We start from the raw sequence: 16,554 nt of genomic DNA on the forward strand, positions 1-16,554 counted from the left end.
CCAAGACTGTGCTGTGTTGCACAGTCATATTTCAATTGTTAATTTATATTAAATTTAATTTAATAGCTAATATCCAGGCCAATCTGGTTAATTTAATCTGAAATCTAACTCATAGTCCAAAAGTATCTTAAACTTGCACTATTATTATGATTTAGTCTTGAACCAAAACGTTTATTTATTTTGTTGCGTATATTTAGTTTGCACACGTACGGAACTATTTATAGTTGTAGTCACCCAGAAGTAAACAACTCTAAATAAATACCTCTATTCGCATCAGCACCTGTATATTTATAATATATATGCATTTGTTTATCACTTGAGGATCTTTAAGTGTGTCATGAATGTAAAGAACATATATATAGGTTCATGACTTTCTAACCAGCTGATCGGAAGCAAATAATAACAATATCAGCTTCGGCTTTTCACTTCGTGAATTCATCTTCGTGTTCTTAGGTATAAGAGATTCTCTTCCTTCTCTTCTAAAAAAAGAAAACATTTTTCTCTTCTTCTTTCGCCTTTTTTTCTCACACACAGTGTTATAAAACGCTGTTGTTTGAAATTTTATATTTGGACACTAAAATTGAAAAAAGTAAACAAATGGCGAGGTATACAAACTCTTATACGATTTATATATAGCATCGACATATGTATGTCAGTGCAGTCGTGGGAGATGAATAGATAAACTTATAAATACACCACATTTTCCCTGTATCCGTCAATTAAGATTTAAATGATGAAATATAAGTTGACACATGAATTATATTTTGGGAACAAATTTTGGATATTCTTTTGGCTTTAATTATGACTCAAAATTTTCATTTGATTAGGAATTTTTTCCAAGGTAGATTAATTAGGAAACATAAACCTGATTCATTTGAATTTTAAGCCAAGTGAAATGAACAAATGTTATCTGTATTTCAATCGCTAGAATCTTTTAAATATCTATTTTCAATTATGAGTTTCCTGTTTATTTCAGAACTGTGAAAACTATTTTTGGCATAGATTAATTATCAGGCTGTTTGAAAGATGGATAAAGTTTAAAATCATTTGTTCTTGCGTTTGGATCATATCTAAACAAATATGATATGCGATTAATCAATTAAAGGGCTTGTTCGCGAAGAAAATAAAGAGAGTTCTAAAAGCATAAGGCAAAAAATTAGCTCATCAAATCTGTAACAATAGCCTCAATTCCTAATAAAACAATATACTACAAGATTCTCTGACGCAGGTGCAATATAAAACAGTTTTTTGATTTTTTCTCAAGCAATTTTCGCCTGATTTAATAAAATCAATCTTTAAAGTTTGAAAAGTAAATTTGAAAGCGGACCCAATGAGGAACTTCGGTTAAACAGAAAGTAAAATCCTATGGTTCTACATTTGTCGTAGGATTTTATTCAAAAAGTAGTCTGTATTAAAGTATCTTATTATGATAAAATTGACAGAATACTGGACTCGAAAGAAAGTATGATTTTCTATAGTCTAAGCAATAATAATGCGATAAAAATGTAACAAAAAGAAAGCAATTAGTCCATAGCTACTTATAAAATAAAACTACACGACCTTAACTATAAATCTTTTAGCAAATTATTAGCAAACTTTTAGACAAAATATCACTTTAAATCAAGCGATAAAACCCAAACGATATGCTTTTGTTTTTTGAAAGAGCTTTTAGATTCGGCCAGCAAGAAATGAATGATATCAAGGCAATAGCAGTGAAGCAACAAGCTTGATGATTAAATGCTTTGTCCTGGATCCGTCGGCCATCCAGCGGAAATTGCTTGGGGACAGTGGGGATTCTAAATCCACGGTGTGAATCCCACCGAGCCCTGCAAACTTCCCTGAGATCGGCCGACCCCAACGGGGGACATCCAAGGACACAGGGGACGAGGACTGACCTTGCCGCTGGGTGGTGACCTGGCTGCGCTGGACGTGCTGCTCGGTGCGGCTAATCCTTTGCTCCTGGTGCTGCTCCTGGCTGGAGTGCGAGTACTCCTGGCTGGAGAACTGCTGCACCTGCTGGTGCTGCTGGTTTTGCTGCTGGTACGGGTTCGGATTTTGTCGTTGCATTTTGCTGCGTTATATATCACTATATATCATTTAAAATGACAACCAAATCGTGGCAGAATGAACTGCACTGTAGAATTGAACACCTCGCGATCACTCTTTCTTTGATTTGCTTCTTCACTTGATATACTTCTATATATATTTATCTCTCTTTGGTCGCTTCTTTAAATTGCTGAAATAGAAATAATAATTGGTAGGAACTTTCACTTTAATTGGGCAACGAAAATTCACGACACTGGTTATTTATCACTGCGGTTTCGGCCAACATTTATTTTCATTTTATGGCCTTGCATCTTTGAATTTCTTTTATGTTTGGCTGTCACACATTTTGTTTAATGGCTTTGAAATTTCCTCTTCGTTATACGAGTAGATATAAATCAGGCGAGATCGGAGATCTTCGCATGACGTTCATATCAGCCATCCTTCTTCATATTCATTTTCATATTCTTTGCCTGTGAGGCATTTCCAACTATTTTTAGCCCCGAGAATATTTCACTGCGACACACAGATACGCACTCACACACACACACACACTTGTTCTCATACACACAAAGAAACACAGTCGGTGGTAGCTTCTTATTTTTCACGGGGCTATTAATAAACTTTTTTCTGGTTTCTCCTATAGGAAAACCTTGCATTGGCCCAGTGATCTCCGTTTGAGAATGTTCACGATTTTTCAGACACTATCTTGGCTGCTCCAGCGTATAATCCTTGCCAGGATCAGCCAGGATAATGCACATCGCACACATGGCAGAACCGCGTATACGTGATCTTTTGATTTGTGCAGGTTCGACTATATATATAGATGGCTTGATATCTGTTTGCACACGATTTCACAGTCCACTCGGTGAATTGGGTGCGGACCCACGAAGTGGAGCCACCGAAGCACCGATCCGATACGATACGATCCGAATCGGAATCGGAATCCGAAACGAAGCACCCGATCGGGCGATATTTTTAGATATTTAGCGCACTGAAAAATTCTTTCGGCATTTTTCTCAAAGTGGTTTCGTAACCAGAGAAAATTTTCATGAACACTTTTTCCATTCACAATTCCTGCAGGATTTGCTTCATTTTCACACTTTACACTGATCCTTACTCGAAATTGCGATATCCTTTCGACGTTCTATATATATTTGCGTGTGTGCGGGGCTCTAAGCGAACGAAATGGCTGCGAACGTATACATATATCTGTACCGTGTGGTGCGTTTAGATATAGATATATGTATGTTCTTTTAAAAAATATCTATTTTCAAACTGTTTCAAGTCATAATCCCCGAGACTGAAACCAAGACGTCGATCGTTTCTGAGGTGCGAGCGAAGAATGACAAAATCTCTCGGAAAATGCGATCAAGTAGCTGTGCCTGCCCAGCCGAACCTCGCCCGAATCCACACGATTCCACACGATCTCCCGCCGAGAGAGAAAATCTTGCTCCACATGAGATATTTTTGCATTTTCCTCGGGAAAACAGTCTCACAGCTTTTAATGCACTACACAGCACGGTGGGGTGTATAGGTTTTCCGGGCATGTTTGATATGTTATTTCAAATCTTCTGTAGATATTGTCTTTCAAAGCCATTCGATACCATCCTCATCCTTTATATATCTATAGCTCCGTTTTGGTTTTCTTATTGGACAATTGACCTAAACTTAATTGCTGGGTGTACAATAGTTCGATGGAAAATTGGAACAGAGTCTCGGCCATTCTCGTCGAATCGACAATGAGAGATATCTCTGAGGATTTCGAAAAGTGTTCGGGCTTTGAGTAAGTTGGCTAAAAATATATGCCGATTTATTTTTGACACGTATTTTTCAACATTGTGTGCACGAAAACGAAGACATCCTACAGAAATTCTAGATACTGTAAGAGTCAAATGCATACACACGGCACAGATCCGTATCTATTGATTCCAGCTAAAGATTCGTTTAGAATGCTGCCCTCCAAACCGAAACCGAAAATCAGAAGGAAACATCTATCAGAGTCGAACTTGTATAAATAAATAAGACAGCAATTGCAATTGGATCTTGGAATTATCATTTGCACAATACAATCAAAGGCTTAGGTGATTTGGCTCGTGTTTGCTTTGCCTTCGGGATTTTTCACATTTTCCACATAATTTATTTTGTTTGTCTAAATTTAAAACCACATAAGATGTATATATTTATATGTACATATAAAATTTGGCTCGTCCGCCCGCTCGATACATATAACTTGATTATTCATTTTGTCTCTTAATCATCAGCACCGAGATGTGTTTCAGTGACCAATTGGCGAAAAAATGTCGCAACTTTCTATTTCTTTTTAGCCATTTCAGAAAATCTCAAATACAAATTGCACCTAAATCGACAGTTGGCTTTGGCCTTTTACGGCGCGGAGTTGTCCCAAGGCAGCCACTATATCGCTGTATACGGCAACCCGGTTTGCAATGGTCATGCAATATTGTTTTTTATTGTGCACAAATTAATTGTTAACATGGCCAGCAGTAGAGTAGCAGAGCGAACCCAGTAACAGAATCATTAAATTACAAACTCGGCGAAGTTGATTCTAGGCAGCCAGGCGCAGCGACGGCAAAGTTTCGACTGTCACCGACTAGGTACAAATGTATCTACAAATGTATCTACGGGCATTTAAGTGCCCCGGGCAGAGATAAGCCGAGAAACAGAGGCAGGCAGCACGCATCGCGGCTAGCTTTCTTCTGGTTCTGGCTAAATTATATCCACCGAAACAACAACAGCAGGAGTAACAGTTAGCCGGTTCTGCAAGGCAGATTGCAAAGACAGTTTGCGTTTGTTGCTAGCGATGCGCTACGAAAATGAATGGCATGCAGTGAAAGAAATATTTGCATTTAAATGGTACATTGCCCGCAATTTAAAAAATATTTTTAAAATTAGTTCGAAAGCTTACAAGAACTAACATATATAGTAAACTATTAGATCTTTTAAATTTAAATGCTGATTATAGACTTTAATTTGTCACTTTTTTTTTGCCAAGTGCACAGCTTTTCCATTCGCTAGACAGCTGTCCGTAAGATTAAGAGCACTTATCTATCTGACCAGGCTGAGGCTGTATCTGTATCTTATCTGCATCGCAGATACTTTGTGCAAAAATATTCGCCCAATTATGTCACTGCCCGAGAATGTGCCAACAAACACAACACTTGTACAAGAAAACATTTCACTTGTCTTTTAATTAGTATTATTAATGGTTTAGTATACATAATAAGGCAACAGTAGGTTTAGTTTGTTTTAGTTTTGCTCAAAAATTAGTTTGGCTTCTCCCAGCCAGCTCTCGAACTCGGGCGATGCATTCAATTTACTGCAAACAAGAAAAAGAATTCGAGTTCAATTAACGATCGTACTGAAGACCAGATCGACAGGATGGAACAACAGATGCTGGATGAGTTGACACTTGAGCGTTGGAAGCGAGCGGGCAGAACATGCAACATGCAACAGGCAGTGGGAAAGATGGATATAAAGTATCTCTGGATTATGTATGAGAATGCCACCCCCCAAGCCGATGAGCCGAGCTGGCGACCCCAAGCCAAGCCAAGCCCATCTTAATGCTATAAATACACTACGGAATGTTCTTTTCTTCGCTTTGTTCTTTTTAACGCAGATGTAATGAGTCGCGTAAGCAGATCTGCATTGCCAGAGTTTCGTCTGGCATCGAATTTCGCGACCATCGCAGCCAGCCTCAATCTCAAACTCAAACCCAATCCCAATCCAAGTTCCAGGTCCCAGTCCCGGGCTTGGGCCCCTCCATTCAGCAAAACCATAAAACCGAAACGAAACGTCGACAACTACGATGTTGCGGCTACTGCGCCCCAAGAGCACTGCATGCCAAGCGGCAATTTAGGTATAAAATGTCCAAACCTGGTCGACTCGAGCCTTGGAACAGGGTATCGGAACAGTCTAGTACATGATACGAATGCTTAGTACAACATGTTAACAAATTACTTGCTAGGCTCTGTAAAGCATTTTTGAACATATTTAAAAAAAAATCTATTAAATCGTTGTTTAGAAATATACAACAATAATGAATAATTAGTTAGTTAATTGAAAGAGTATCCCGCAATCGACTCTACATGACTGTTTCCCTTACTTCTTTGGCCTTTTCATATCAATTGTTTATACAATTAGACACACGAGTCGCAGTCAAAGTCCCCACCTCCCTTTCTGGTAAATGAAAGTTGCAATGTGGTGCAGAGCGGTGGCTGTAATCTATATTTAGTGATTTTACATGCGGTACCTCAAAGATATTCGAAATATGTGTGTATGGATTGCGTGACATGGCAAAATGGCAAATGGATGCGAGATTGAGAGATCGCGATCGCGTCTGCCCATTTTGTAGCTAGCAATTTTCCAGATCGCTTGAGGATCGAAATGATGCATTTAGCCGATGATTAATTATGGATTCAATATGGAAACAGCATTCAATGTAAACTAATCGGCCAATGCCATTGAAATGATTGATATTGTTTACCTGTTTGCTCACGTAACTGCGGCTCCTGGCTGAAATCCGAAATGGACACGGTCTTGGTGCTCACATAGCTGATGGACTCGATCGTGGTCTCCCACTTCTGGAATGTGTTGATGGTGTCGCTCCGCAGTGCCCGACTCGACTGGGAGTGATTATGGCTCCTCAGGGGCGTCGAGGAGCGCAGCGACATGGTCGATGTGGCCGAACCCATGGAGGAACTGGCCGGCGAACTGGTCGACGTGGATGAGAACGACGCAGATTTGCGCAAAGGCGTTTTATTGACGCCATTACCCAGGGGCTGATCCGTGGCCTCCGGCGCCGGTTCCTCCTCGGTTATTAGCAGGCTATCCGTTTGAGTGCCTTGATCTGCAGAAATGTGCACGGAAAGAAATGTCAGTGTTTCGTATGGAATATTTCTAAAATTACCATTTGAGTATTAAATATAGTTAATATGCGAATTTACTTAGCTAAAGATATTACGTGTTAAATTAAGTAATTGAACAAGCTTTCGAATTTTCGACACTTTTTTCGTAAAGTGTAGCGAGGACTGGGAATTTTGGCGAGTTAGAAACGCGGAAATGATTGGCTTCTTCAATTTTTATGGCTGCACTGCTGCGTTTTTATATTCCTGCTCAATTAGCTGAAAACAATTAAATTCTAGCGCCTTTCTGGCAATTAGGGGAATTCGTGTTTATGCTAAAACTTGGCCCCGTGCTTTCAACGGCACAGAAATCGCTGCACATTTTCAGCACACCAAGTTGTCTATTGTCTGCGATTGTTCGCTGTTTTGTTTGCTAATTTACAGCGTGCGTAGAAATAAATATGTTGCCAAGATTCCTATTCCTTTCGCCCCGAGCAGAGTGACTGACTTGGCCAGGGTCATCAACGCGTGGCGGCGCGGATGTTTGCGATCCCATTCCCAAGAAAACCCAACCCATTCCTAAGATGAGGCGTCCTGTCATCGGGGATTATGCAACTGAGTTCGCGGATCTGTCAGGGCGCCAGTCTCTCAGCTTGCTGCGCCCAATTAGATTAAATCTATGCATATAGACATTAAAATATTTTCGTGTTTGAATGTTTTCATGTTTGCGAACTGAAGTGCTAAATGGTTTTGGCCAACATCTGCGCAGTTCTGGGCCAATTCCTTAAGTTCTCGAACTGCTGCTGGTTTATTACATTTTTCTGCTGGCCGTGGGTGTGAGGAAAACAATTTTACGAGCCTCCCAACTACTTTATAGTATCGGATTCGAATGCCTTTGGCTCTTATCCAGTTTATAAACATATATGTATATGTTTATACGTTTGGCTAATGTGCCTATAGATTGTCGTGCCAGCCCAAAAAAAATTTGACTGTAACCAAAGCGGAAACAGTCTTATTAAAATTTATTTGCGGCAAGTGCGCCGGCGGTCATACAGAACACTTTGCCAGAAATTATTATTATAGACAAATATCTATATTTTAGTACTACGTATTTAGCTTAAGGATATACTTAGTAAGCAGCTCATTAGGTCTGCGACGATGCTAAAGAACCTAGATTATTATGCATTTATAAGAAGTGCGACCACGCCTTTGCCATGTCGACCAATTTGATATAATATCATAATAAACCACTCAACTGGATCCCACAGAAAGATCCCATCTAATGGATCACCAAATTGTTTCCTCATCCACAAATTTCTGAACAAAACAAAGAAAAACCAAGAAAATATGAACGAATTTCTGAAGTGGCAAAGGAAAATTGTGTTGTGTGTGTGGTTTGTGACTTGTTGCGCTGAGTTCATGTGCTATTTTAAGAAAATTACCCAATTAATTTAGGAAAACACAGAGCTGGGAAAAAACCATAATGCGAATGTTTGTGTAGCTGCGGCAAAGACTCATCGCAAAAAAATGTGGATGGGACACTTCGGTGGTCAAAATGTAGCACATATTCTGGCACTGGTGCCCAAAATCCAGGCAGTTTAAAAACGTATTCATAGAAGCGTTTATGTTTGGCTTTGGGTATTGAAATCTGGCGAAATAACATTTACCAATTCGCACTGGCAAAACACTTGCCACACGATACCGAAACACAGAATTTGTGTTTGCTCTACAACGAGGGAAATTTTGCGAATGTGCCAAATAAAAAAAAGGTACAACGAATGAACGAAAAAAATATACTAAACAGCCGGACACGGCCCGAATATTTCAGATTCGCATTGAAGAACGCCACACGCGGGATGTTTTTCATATTTTCGTTTCGAATTTTATTTTGACATAGTTTCATAATATATGCACATACATCTGACAGCGTTTTATCGGTGCGGGAAGCAATTTTCTGAATCATTAAGGTGCAATATCTGGCCATATGTTCGCATTCAAAATCCGATCTCATCGAAATTACCGCGCCATTATATTTTCGTAAAAGATGCACTAAGCACTGGCCATGATGATGCTGCAAATGACTCAGAGTGCCTGCATTTGGCCGCTGAGTAGGATCTAATTTGTTTCTTGGACCGCTGCCTAATGACTCGAACACTCTGGCCAGGCACTAAGCACACAATTAGAATTGGCAGATTGGCAGGCGAGGAGGAGGAGGAGGACCTTGAACCCCCAAAAACACCCAGTCAGCCAGAGACCACCCACCATCCACTGGCGACTAATCAACGGCAGAATCGACAGAAGTGTGTCATATGCCCCACACTGAGTGGCAAATTCAGGCTTCGTGAAGGGGTCCGTCTGTTTTTGGCTATCGGTTGATAAGTAGGTGTTGTCAAGAAAATGAATTTAAGAATTATGTTTCATTGAACCCAAGGACACAGTTTTAATATTACTGAAAAACGTGTATTTGCATAACTCACAAATATCATTTAATCCTATTTCCCCTGTCGTCTTTCTGCCACGTTGCACTAGTTGGCAACACTGCCGGCGATTTGTGTTTGGTGTCAGTGTCAAGGACTCGCAAAGGCCTACATACTGGTGGGCCCATGTGTACTCAATTGCCTTGACAGCCGAGAGTGTTTATGTCTGGCCTGTCCGAGTTTCAGCGCTGTTTCGTAGAATATTTCGCATTTCGCGCGCTTTACTCGCCACTGATTCTTGGCAAGCGATCGCGACAAAAAAAAAAAGAAAATGCCGAGAAAATTAGATAAATAAACATTGCCGAAAGGCAAATAAATCATCTGCTAGCAGCAAAGCGAAACAGTCGGACTGTCAGCCGCCCACCCAAAATATTTTATTCCACACATATCCAAACATTTGTTCAGATGATGCCTTTCGCATTTTTTGAATCACTTTCTGACCCGATTTTAAAAGTAGTTTTTTGGCCTAGTTAAAACATTTATATGGCAATGAGTAATGAAAAGCAAATGACTGAAATTAATTGATGGACTAAGAGCTTAAAATGATATATGGGACTTTAAAATTCTGTAATTCATTTAGAAATCTAATTTGAAAAGTTCTTTGCGTTATACAGTGAAAATTAATCTTGAAAAGAGATCAAAGCAGATCAAAATTTATGTCAAAATCAATCTGGTCAATTCATTTTCAAAGATCTAAGGAATCGATTAAAATATAAATATACTTTATAGTGTAGAGAACGGGAATAATTATTCTTATTTGGAATTTAATTGTTAATTTTCGAAATGTTTGCTTATGTGCTATATTTTTTAAAATTCTTTCAATATTCTAAGATCCACGATCTATTGGCGCCATCTAACGCCTAAACATTTCGAAAGCTTTTTCGAACATTTGTTCCCAGCTTTTTCGAACATTATGGTTGATCCCAAATGTAGAGAGCGCCACCATTAAACTTTTCACGATCAGATGAGTAAGGAAAAGCCGGAAAAATCGCATAAAAAACGTTCCTTTTCGTTTAAATATTTGTTTATTTCATTTTCGACAAAAACACAAGTAATACTATATTCCTTTGTTGTATGCATGTATAATGTGAAGTTTTGAGAGACATTTTGTAAGCCCACAAAACGAATAAGTGACGCGGGCACAGTAAATACATACACACAATAAGGCGAAACTTTGGCATTGAACAAATCATAAAGCAAATAATAATAATAGTTGCATTTAAACAAGCTTAGTATCTAAAGCCGCGGTTTGTGCTCGAAACGGTCAAATTTCCGCTGGTGGTGGCCGCTCCCAGAGGATTCATGGCGGTGCAGGCGTAGCTGCCGTTGTCATCTGCCGGATTCCGAGCCATTCCAGAGGATGCCAACCATTCCAGGAGGAAGCGAGGAATAGAGAAGGTAGAACGATTAATGAGCTTGCCGTATATGATTGTACACAGAACGAAATTGGGTCGGACCTAAATATGGGGAAATTGCACTTGAAATGTATCTTTATCTATCAGTATCTCAAGGATTGCATTTTCTGATAACTTGATAATTATAGAACCATCAGAAATTGAAAGAAGTATTTCAAATGTTAGTTCATAGTTGGACGCAAAAGAAAGTCTATGTGAATAGTCCCTCCAATTTGGTTCTGTGCATCTTTGGCTGACCTGCTTGTCCGCAGTACTCACCCGGATAGGCCTGCGGCAGGGTTAGCCGGCACACGCCGTTCCGGTACTCGATGCAGTGCCTGCTACCCGACTCCAGGAGACCGCCGTTGTGCGTCCAGTTGACCTGCGGCTGCGGATGGGCCTGCACAATGCACTCGAAGCGCGCCGTGCCTCCAACTCCGACCGCGATGTCTTTCAGCGGCTGTCCATTTATCCGCGACGGGGCGAAGTGGGATGGATCGGGAGAGAGATTGAGGGGTTTCAGTATTCCGGGTCGGACACGTGGGTCGTGGGTTAATGACTCTGGCTTACCGTTATGAATAATGGCTGCCTTTGTGCCAGCTCATCGCGACTCAGATGCGCATTGACGGGTTCCGTATTGGGCAGCTCCGGCACTGGAGTGTGGGGAAACCATTAGAATCTCTGGCTCAGCGTTTTCAAAGCGCATCCATTAGTGGGATTAGCACGCGGCAAGCACGGAACACAAACACTTCGACGTACGATTCACTTTAAAGTTTAAACACATAAAACGCAAACAAACGCAAATTTCATGCAAAAACAAGGCGGCAAGCTGGATTCCATCGGGTTAGCATGCTTTTTTTTCGAATTTGAGGGTTAGAACAACAGGACCTGCCTATTTACACACTTAAACTACAGGCGATGACGTTTTGGGTGTTAATCACATGGGCACTAAGCCACGATTGCCTCTTTACAGCTCAGAAGATATGAATTATTTATAATTAATGAGTTTTGATTAACTAGTTTAGTTCATATCTCTGAGCCAGCGACAATCGCGATCACAACATAAACGTGTCCTAGACTAATTGACAACATCGATAGCGCTAAGCCGTTCTGACTGATGACTTTCATCTGGTGACAGCTTTCCGATTTTTGAGTGCTTCAGTACCTGTGCGGATCATCTGATCCGGAGGCAACCGAGGTGCCTGGGCATGGAGGCGATCCAGGTGGATGTCGAGGCTGTGGCCACTGGGCAGGCTATAGCGCTTCTGGCTGTTGACAGTTCGTGGGGCCATTGGCTTGGTAGTCGACCAGTTCCTGGTCTGACTCCTTCGCTGCACCTCGTTATCTGAACTATATCCTTGAGCGGATCTCTCGTGTTGAACAGGAATCACCAGCTCATTTCCGGGGGGAAGTTTCAAAGGATATGGGGAGTGACGTCCATTTTGGATTGGCTTGGCATGGCTATTGCTGTTGCCACTGCTGTTCCACTGGCTACTGACGAACTTGTGACCCTCGCCAGGGAAAAGGATGCCAAATTCATAGCCAAAATCATACTTGAAGTATATCAAACCGGTATTGGGGTCGACGCATTTGGTTCCTGATTACAGTTTACAGACAAACATACACGATAGAGTATATGGTAACTTGATGATTGGGAGTTGTTAGGTTTCGATACAAAAGGGAAAATACATTTCCCAAGGCTTATGAACGCGTTATAATGAATGATTCAACTTAGGACATATTTACAAATAAAAAACTTAAAAGTAAACATAAAAAATATGTGGTTTGCCTACGCTTAAAAATATAAATAAAAAGTTTTCAGAAATTATAAATATAAAAATTTAGATTAGTTCGGATTCAAACTAATAAAATAAGGTGAACAAAAAATATACAGGTTAGTAAAGGTCTTGTATATAAACTGTTCCATGTAATACTCGAAAGTTGATTAATTCATAACGTAAAAAATGATTATTTTATAAAATGTTTGTAATTTGAACCTTGTAAACAATAATAATAATGATCTCAACGTGATATCGGATTAGTAGTGGGTCCGGTATGTCCAACGAATGCAAATTTCTCAATCCAATGTAACCGAATTCTCAATATTCAAATTTCAAATCTCAAATACCAATTCAAATGAGGGGAGCTGCCTCCAAATCTCTACTGCGGATGGGGTCCGGAGATTGAAGTAAAGTGGGGACTTACCGTATTGAGAGACGCGCGACTCATCCCGGAAGGCCTGGGGTTGCTGGCTGCTGCCCTCGCTGGGAGCCCTTTTGAATCCCGGACGGATGCCGTTAGAAGCGGAGCTCCTGACCTCCCTGCTAACATCGTCGACGAACTGATGCGATTTCTGGAGGAAGGTGGAGCCCATGCGACGACCCTGATTCTCTGCCTGCTGTTGGAGGGAACTATAACCATATCGGGGCAGAGTTCCGGCCCTATCGATCTGATCCATGGACTGCTGCTGCTGTTGCTGTTGCTGATGTTGCTGCTGTTGCCTCATGGTGGTGTTCCTGTTCAAGGATTGAGTACGATTTTGGGTGGTCACTGTACTGCCACCGCGTTGCTCTTTCCTCAGGGTGTTTATATCCACGTGGATTTTGCTGGGCATCTCGGGACCTCGATCGAATTCCATGGGGGACAGGACCCTTTCATAGGTGCGTGGCAGACTGCACGATCTTCCAGCTCCTTGAGGTGGTGCTACCCGCCTGAACCCTTTGGTCAAACCATCGCCGTATGGAGACCACAGTGGTTGGATGCGAGCTCCATCAACCTCGCTCTCGTAATCACTCTCCCGGAATTCTCCGGGCACAAATTTAGTGGGCGTGGCAGGCGGTGGCAGATGGGATTGCCTTGAAGGCGTACGACTGGTGGCTGGGCTGTAGGGGAAGGGTTCCAGGATCTGCTGATCCCTCTGCTCTTGCGGACTGTCAAAGTGTATTATCCTCTTGGTCTGTTGCATGTTCACCACCCGCTGTGAACTCTCAGTGGACTCGTGCATCTGCATCACGTTCTTGGTTTCGGTGGCCACCTTGGCCACGTGCATCGGAGCTCCAGCAACAGCATTGTAGTACATGGTCGGACGGGATGTGGCCTGTGGCTGCTTCTGCTGTTGTTGTTGTGTTGCCGCTATAAACTTGGCCGCCACAGGTTTTGGCTTAAAGACGGGCTGGTTCTGCTGTTGGTTTTGCATAAACTTGGATTGCTTGGAGCTAGTCTCCGTCTTGATTTCATGGCGTATCTCCTTGCTAATCGGTTCAAATTTGGGCCTGGCATAATCCTGAGGAGTGGGTTCAAATTCCATTGGCGACGGAGTTATTACCACCACTGGCGATTTGTGGCCATTGGTGGCTATGTTTGTACGAGGAGTAGGTGTGGGTGGAAAGACCACGCGATACCCCTTGATCTCTGCATCGGATTCATTAGCGCGGGATACGGAACGGAAGCGTTCGTCAATCTCACTGCTATAGTCACTGAACTCCGCCGCCGGGGTTTTCCTCTGGGCAGGAATAGGACTGGGATAGGTAACCACTGGTGGCGGTGCTGACGTTGAGGAGAACTTGGTCTCGTGATGGGACGAACTGCTGCTGCTTTGCATATTGTGGGAGTAGTTACTGGTCATACTCGAGGAGGTGTACTTGTAGCCCTGAAGGAATACAAAATAATGTTAATAAATATGATACTTTTAAGAGATATCATACATAAAGGGTTATGCAAGTTAACGAACGGATATCAGGCAGATGCTGAGAATTCGATTAGTTTTATCAGTTTAGAGTAGGGTAAATGAAACATCAATCAAATGAACGAACAGGAACTGAGTTTAAACCTTAACATTAATGTAACATGTGCATGATAATTAAGGAGCAAAGTGATTAATCGGAGTCTTTTGTGGAGCTTAGGTGTTAGCTAGTTAGCTGATGGGAACAGAGGCGATACAGAGGCTGTTTGCTGGTGTAAATGGGAGCAATCTTTTGACCTCCCAGTGCTAGCAACAACGACAATGAACGACAATAGTAACGACACACAGATAGACACAGAGAAGATCTAATCCGAACCTTCGCCTCCTGACTGCTAACATTCGATTGAGATGGTGGCACCTGAGGTTGCACCTGCGGTTGTGGCTTCGGCGTGAAGTATATCGGTGCCGGTGGCTCAGCATGTAACTTCGGGAATTGCGTTTGCGGTGGTGCGCCTCCCACAGTGGACGATGACTTGGTTTCGTAAAAACTTGACTCCGATTTGCGGTAGCTAGAATGCTCCTCTGTATCAGCTGTGTAGCCACTGGACTTAAAGGATGTCTCCATGGTGTTCAGTTGTGGCTGCTTGCGAATTCCGGGCTCCACATCCGATTCACTGCCACTATACTTGTACCGATCACTCTCATAGTCGCTTTCGTAGACTCCCAATCGGGTGGGAAGAACAGGAGGTGGTGGTCTGTAAGTGGTGTTACCCAAAGGCTTGGGCTGAACAGTTGGTGCAGTGTTTGGTGTAAGGGTGGGCACCGAGTGCGGCAAAACCTTGCTGGGTCCTTGGATCAAATTCTGTTCCAGCTTCTGCTCCATAGTTTCTACCAACGAGCGACGACGTGTTTCTTCTACCTTGGGGGCAAAGCAAATCTCTGGTGGTGTCCCTGGTTCCAGTTCCACATTCACCAAGTGCGTTACGGGAGCAGTTGTCGGAGGTATGCTCTTTGCTATCTGATTTACCAGGAAGGGTGCATTCAGCTCCTTGGTTGGAGTTGGTGTGGCCAGCTTGGAGATTACTGTTTTCTCCGATTTCTGCTCTACATCGCTGGTGTAACCAGTAACCCCAGTTGGTGTCCATAATCTTGACATGGCCACTCCTTCGGCTGAGGGTTTTGGGGAGGGTGAGCGTGGGTTCTGCTGGGCAGGAGTAGCTAGTACCGCCGCAGGGCGCACAATTGGTTGTCCATACTCCACCTTTACCTCCTTTGTGGTTGTGCTTTCGTGTTGCACTGTTTGGAGACCCAGAGGTGGTGGAAAGACGGGTACACCACCCTGTGGTGGTGGCTCCTTGGGCTGGACTTCGGAAAGTATCTTGATTTTCTCAGTAATTAGGGGTATCTTGGGTTCGCTTCTTTCGGTTTTCGGTGAGTAACAGAACTCTGGAGCATCTCCTGGTATTAGGTTAAGACTCCTGAGCTCCTCCGCCAGAGATTGCGCCTTAGGCTGTCGTACGACAGTCTCCAGGGGCTTAAATGTTAATGGATTCGGTCGCTGGATGATGGTCTCTTCATCGATCTTCTTGAAGTAGTCGAACGATGAGGACGAGGTGGTTGACTTGTGCTCGCTCTGCTCGTATCTGGTGCTGGTCAGCGTCTGCGGTGGTTGCTGCTGTTGGCCAAAGGTGGTGGCCACCACTGGCGTACAGGGTTTGGGTGGCACTGGCGGTGGGGCTTTGGTGGAGATGGTGGTGATGGTGGGATGTGTCAGATCTGGCTGATCCATGCTGACAGTGGCAGTGTTTGTGGTGATGGTGATAGTATCGTTTGTGGTTGGTGTCTTGGGTCGCGAGGTCAGCTCGGGCAGATCCAGGTAGTTCGATTTGTGCTCTAGACGCATGGTTGCCTCGGTGGTGCAACGATGCTCAGTGATCACTTTCGACTCGGACAGACCGTGGAGATCATTGGCACTAGTCACTTCGGTCTGACTGTTCTGGTACGACTGTTGGTTTTCGCTGTTCTGACCTTGATTCTGCACCTGAATCGGTTTCAATGTGTTTTTTGTTTCAGGATGGAGTGTTGATAACCCGTGG

General features: G+C 42.6%; 1 protein-coding gene and 1 long non-coding RNA gene across 21 annotated transcripts in view; one reads left to right on the plus strand and one right to left on the minus strand.

Moving 5' to 3' along the window:
• LOC6736448 (titin) overlaps positions 1–16,554 on the minus strand; it is a 114,616-nt gene that overhangs the window by 75,296 nt on the left and 22,766 nt on the right. For 11 of the 20 annotated variants that reach the window (XM_044923058.1, XM_044923061.1, XM_044923057.1 and 8 more), the window contains 3 exons: positions 14,835–16,499; positions 12,982–14,425; positions 6,548–6,910 (listed from right to left, as the gene is read on the minus strand). In XM_044923058.1, the coding sequence (XP_044778993.1) occupies positions 6,548–6,910; positions 12,982–14,425; positions 14,835–16,499 (3,472 nt within the window). Of the gene's footprint in view, positions 1–1,895; positions 2,237–3,163; positions 3,474–6,547; positions 6,911–10,388; positions 10,716–11,055; positions 11,237–11,346; positions 11,430–11,941; positions 12,374–12,981; positions 14,426–14,834; positions 16,500–16,554 lie in introns of those variants that run through there. The other 9 variants (XM_016174322.3, XM_016174329.3, XM_016174328.3 and 6 more) reach the window with 8 other exon arrangements.
• The window catches only part of LOC27208241, a 66,919-nt gene that overhangs the window by 30,669 nt on the left and 19,696 nt on the right, over positions 1–16,554 (plus strand). The gene's annotated exons all lie outside the window — the stretch shown is intronic.

The sequence above is a fragment of the Drosophila simulans genome, chromosome 3L (assembly GCF_016746395.2).
Source record: "Drosophila simulans strain w501 chromosome 3L, Prin_Dsim_3.1, whole genome shotgun sequence".
NCBI lineage: Eukaryota > Metazoa > Arthropoda > Insecta > Diptera > Drosophilidae > Drosophila > Drosophila simulans.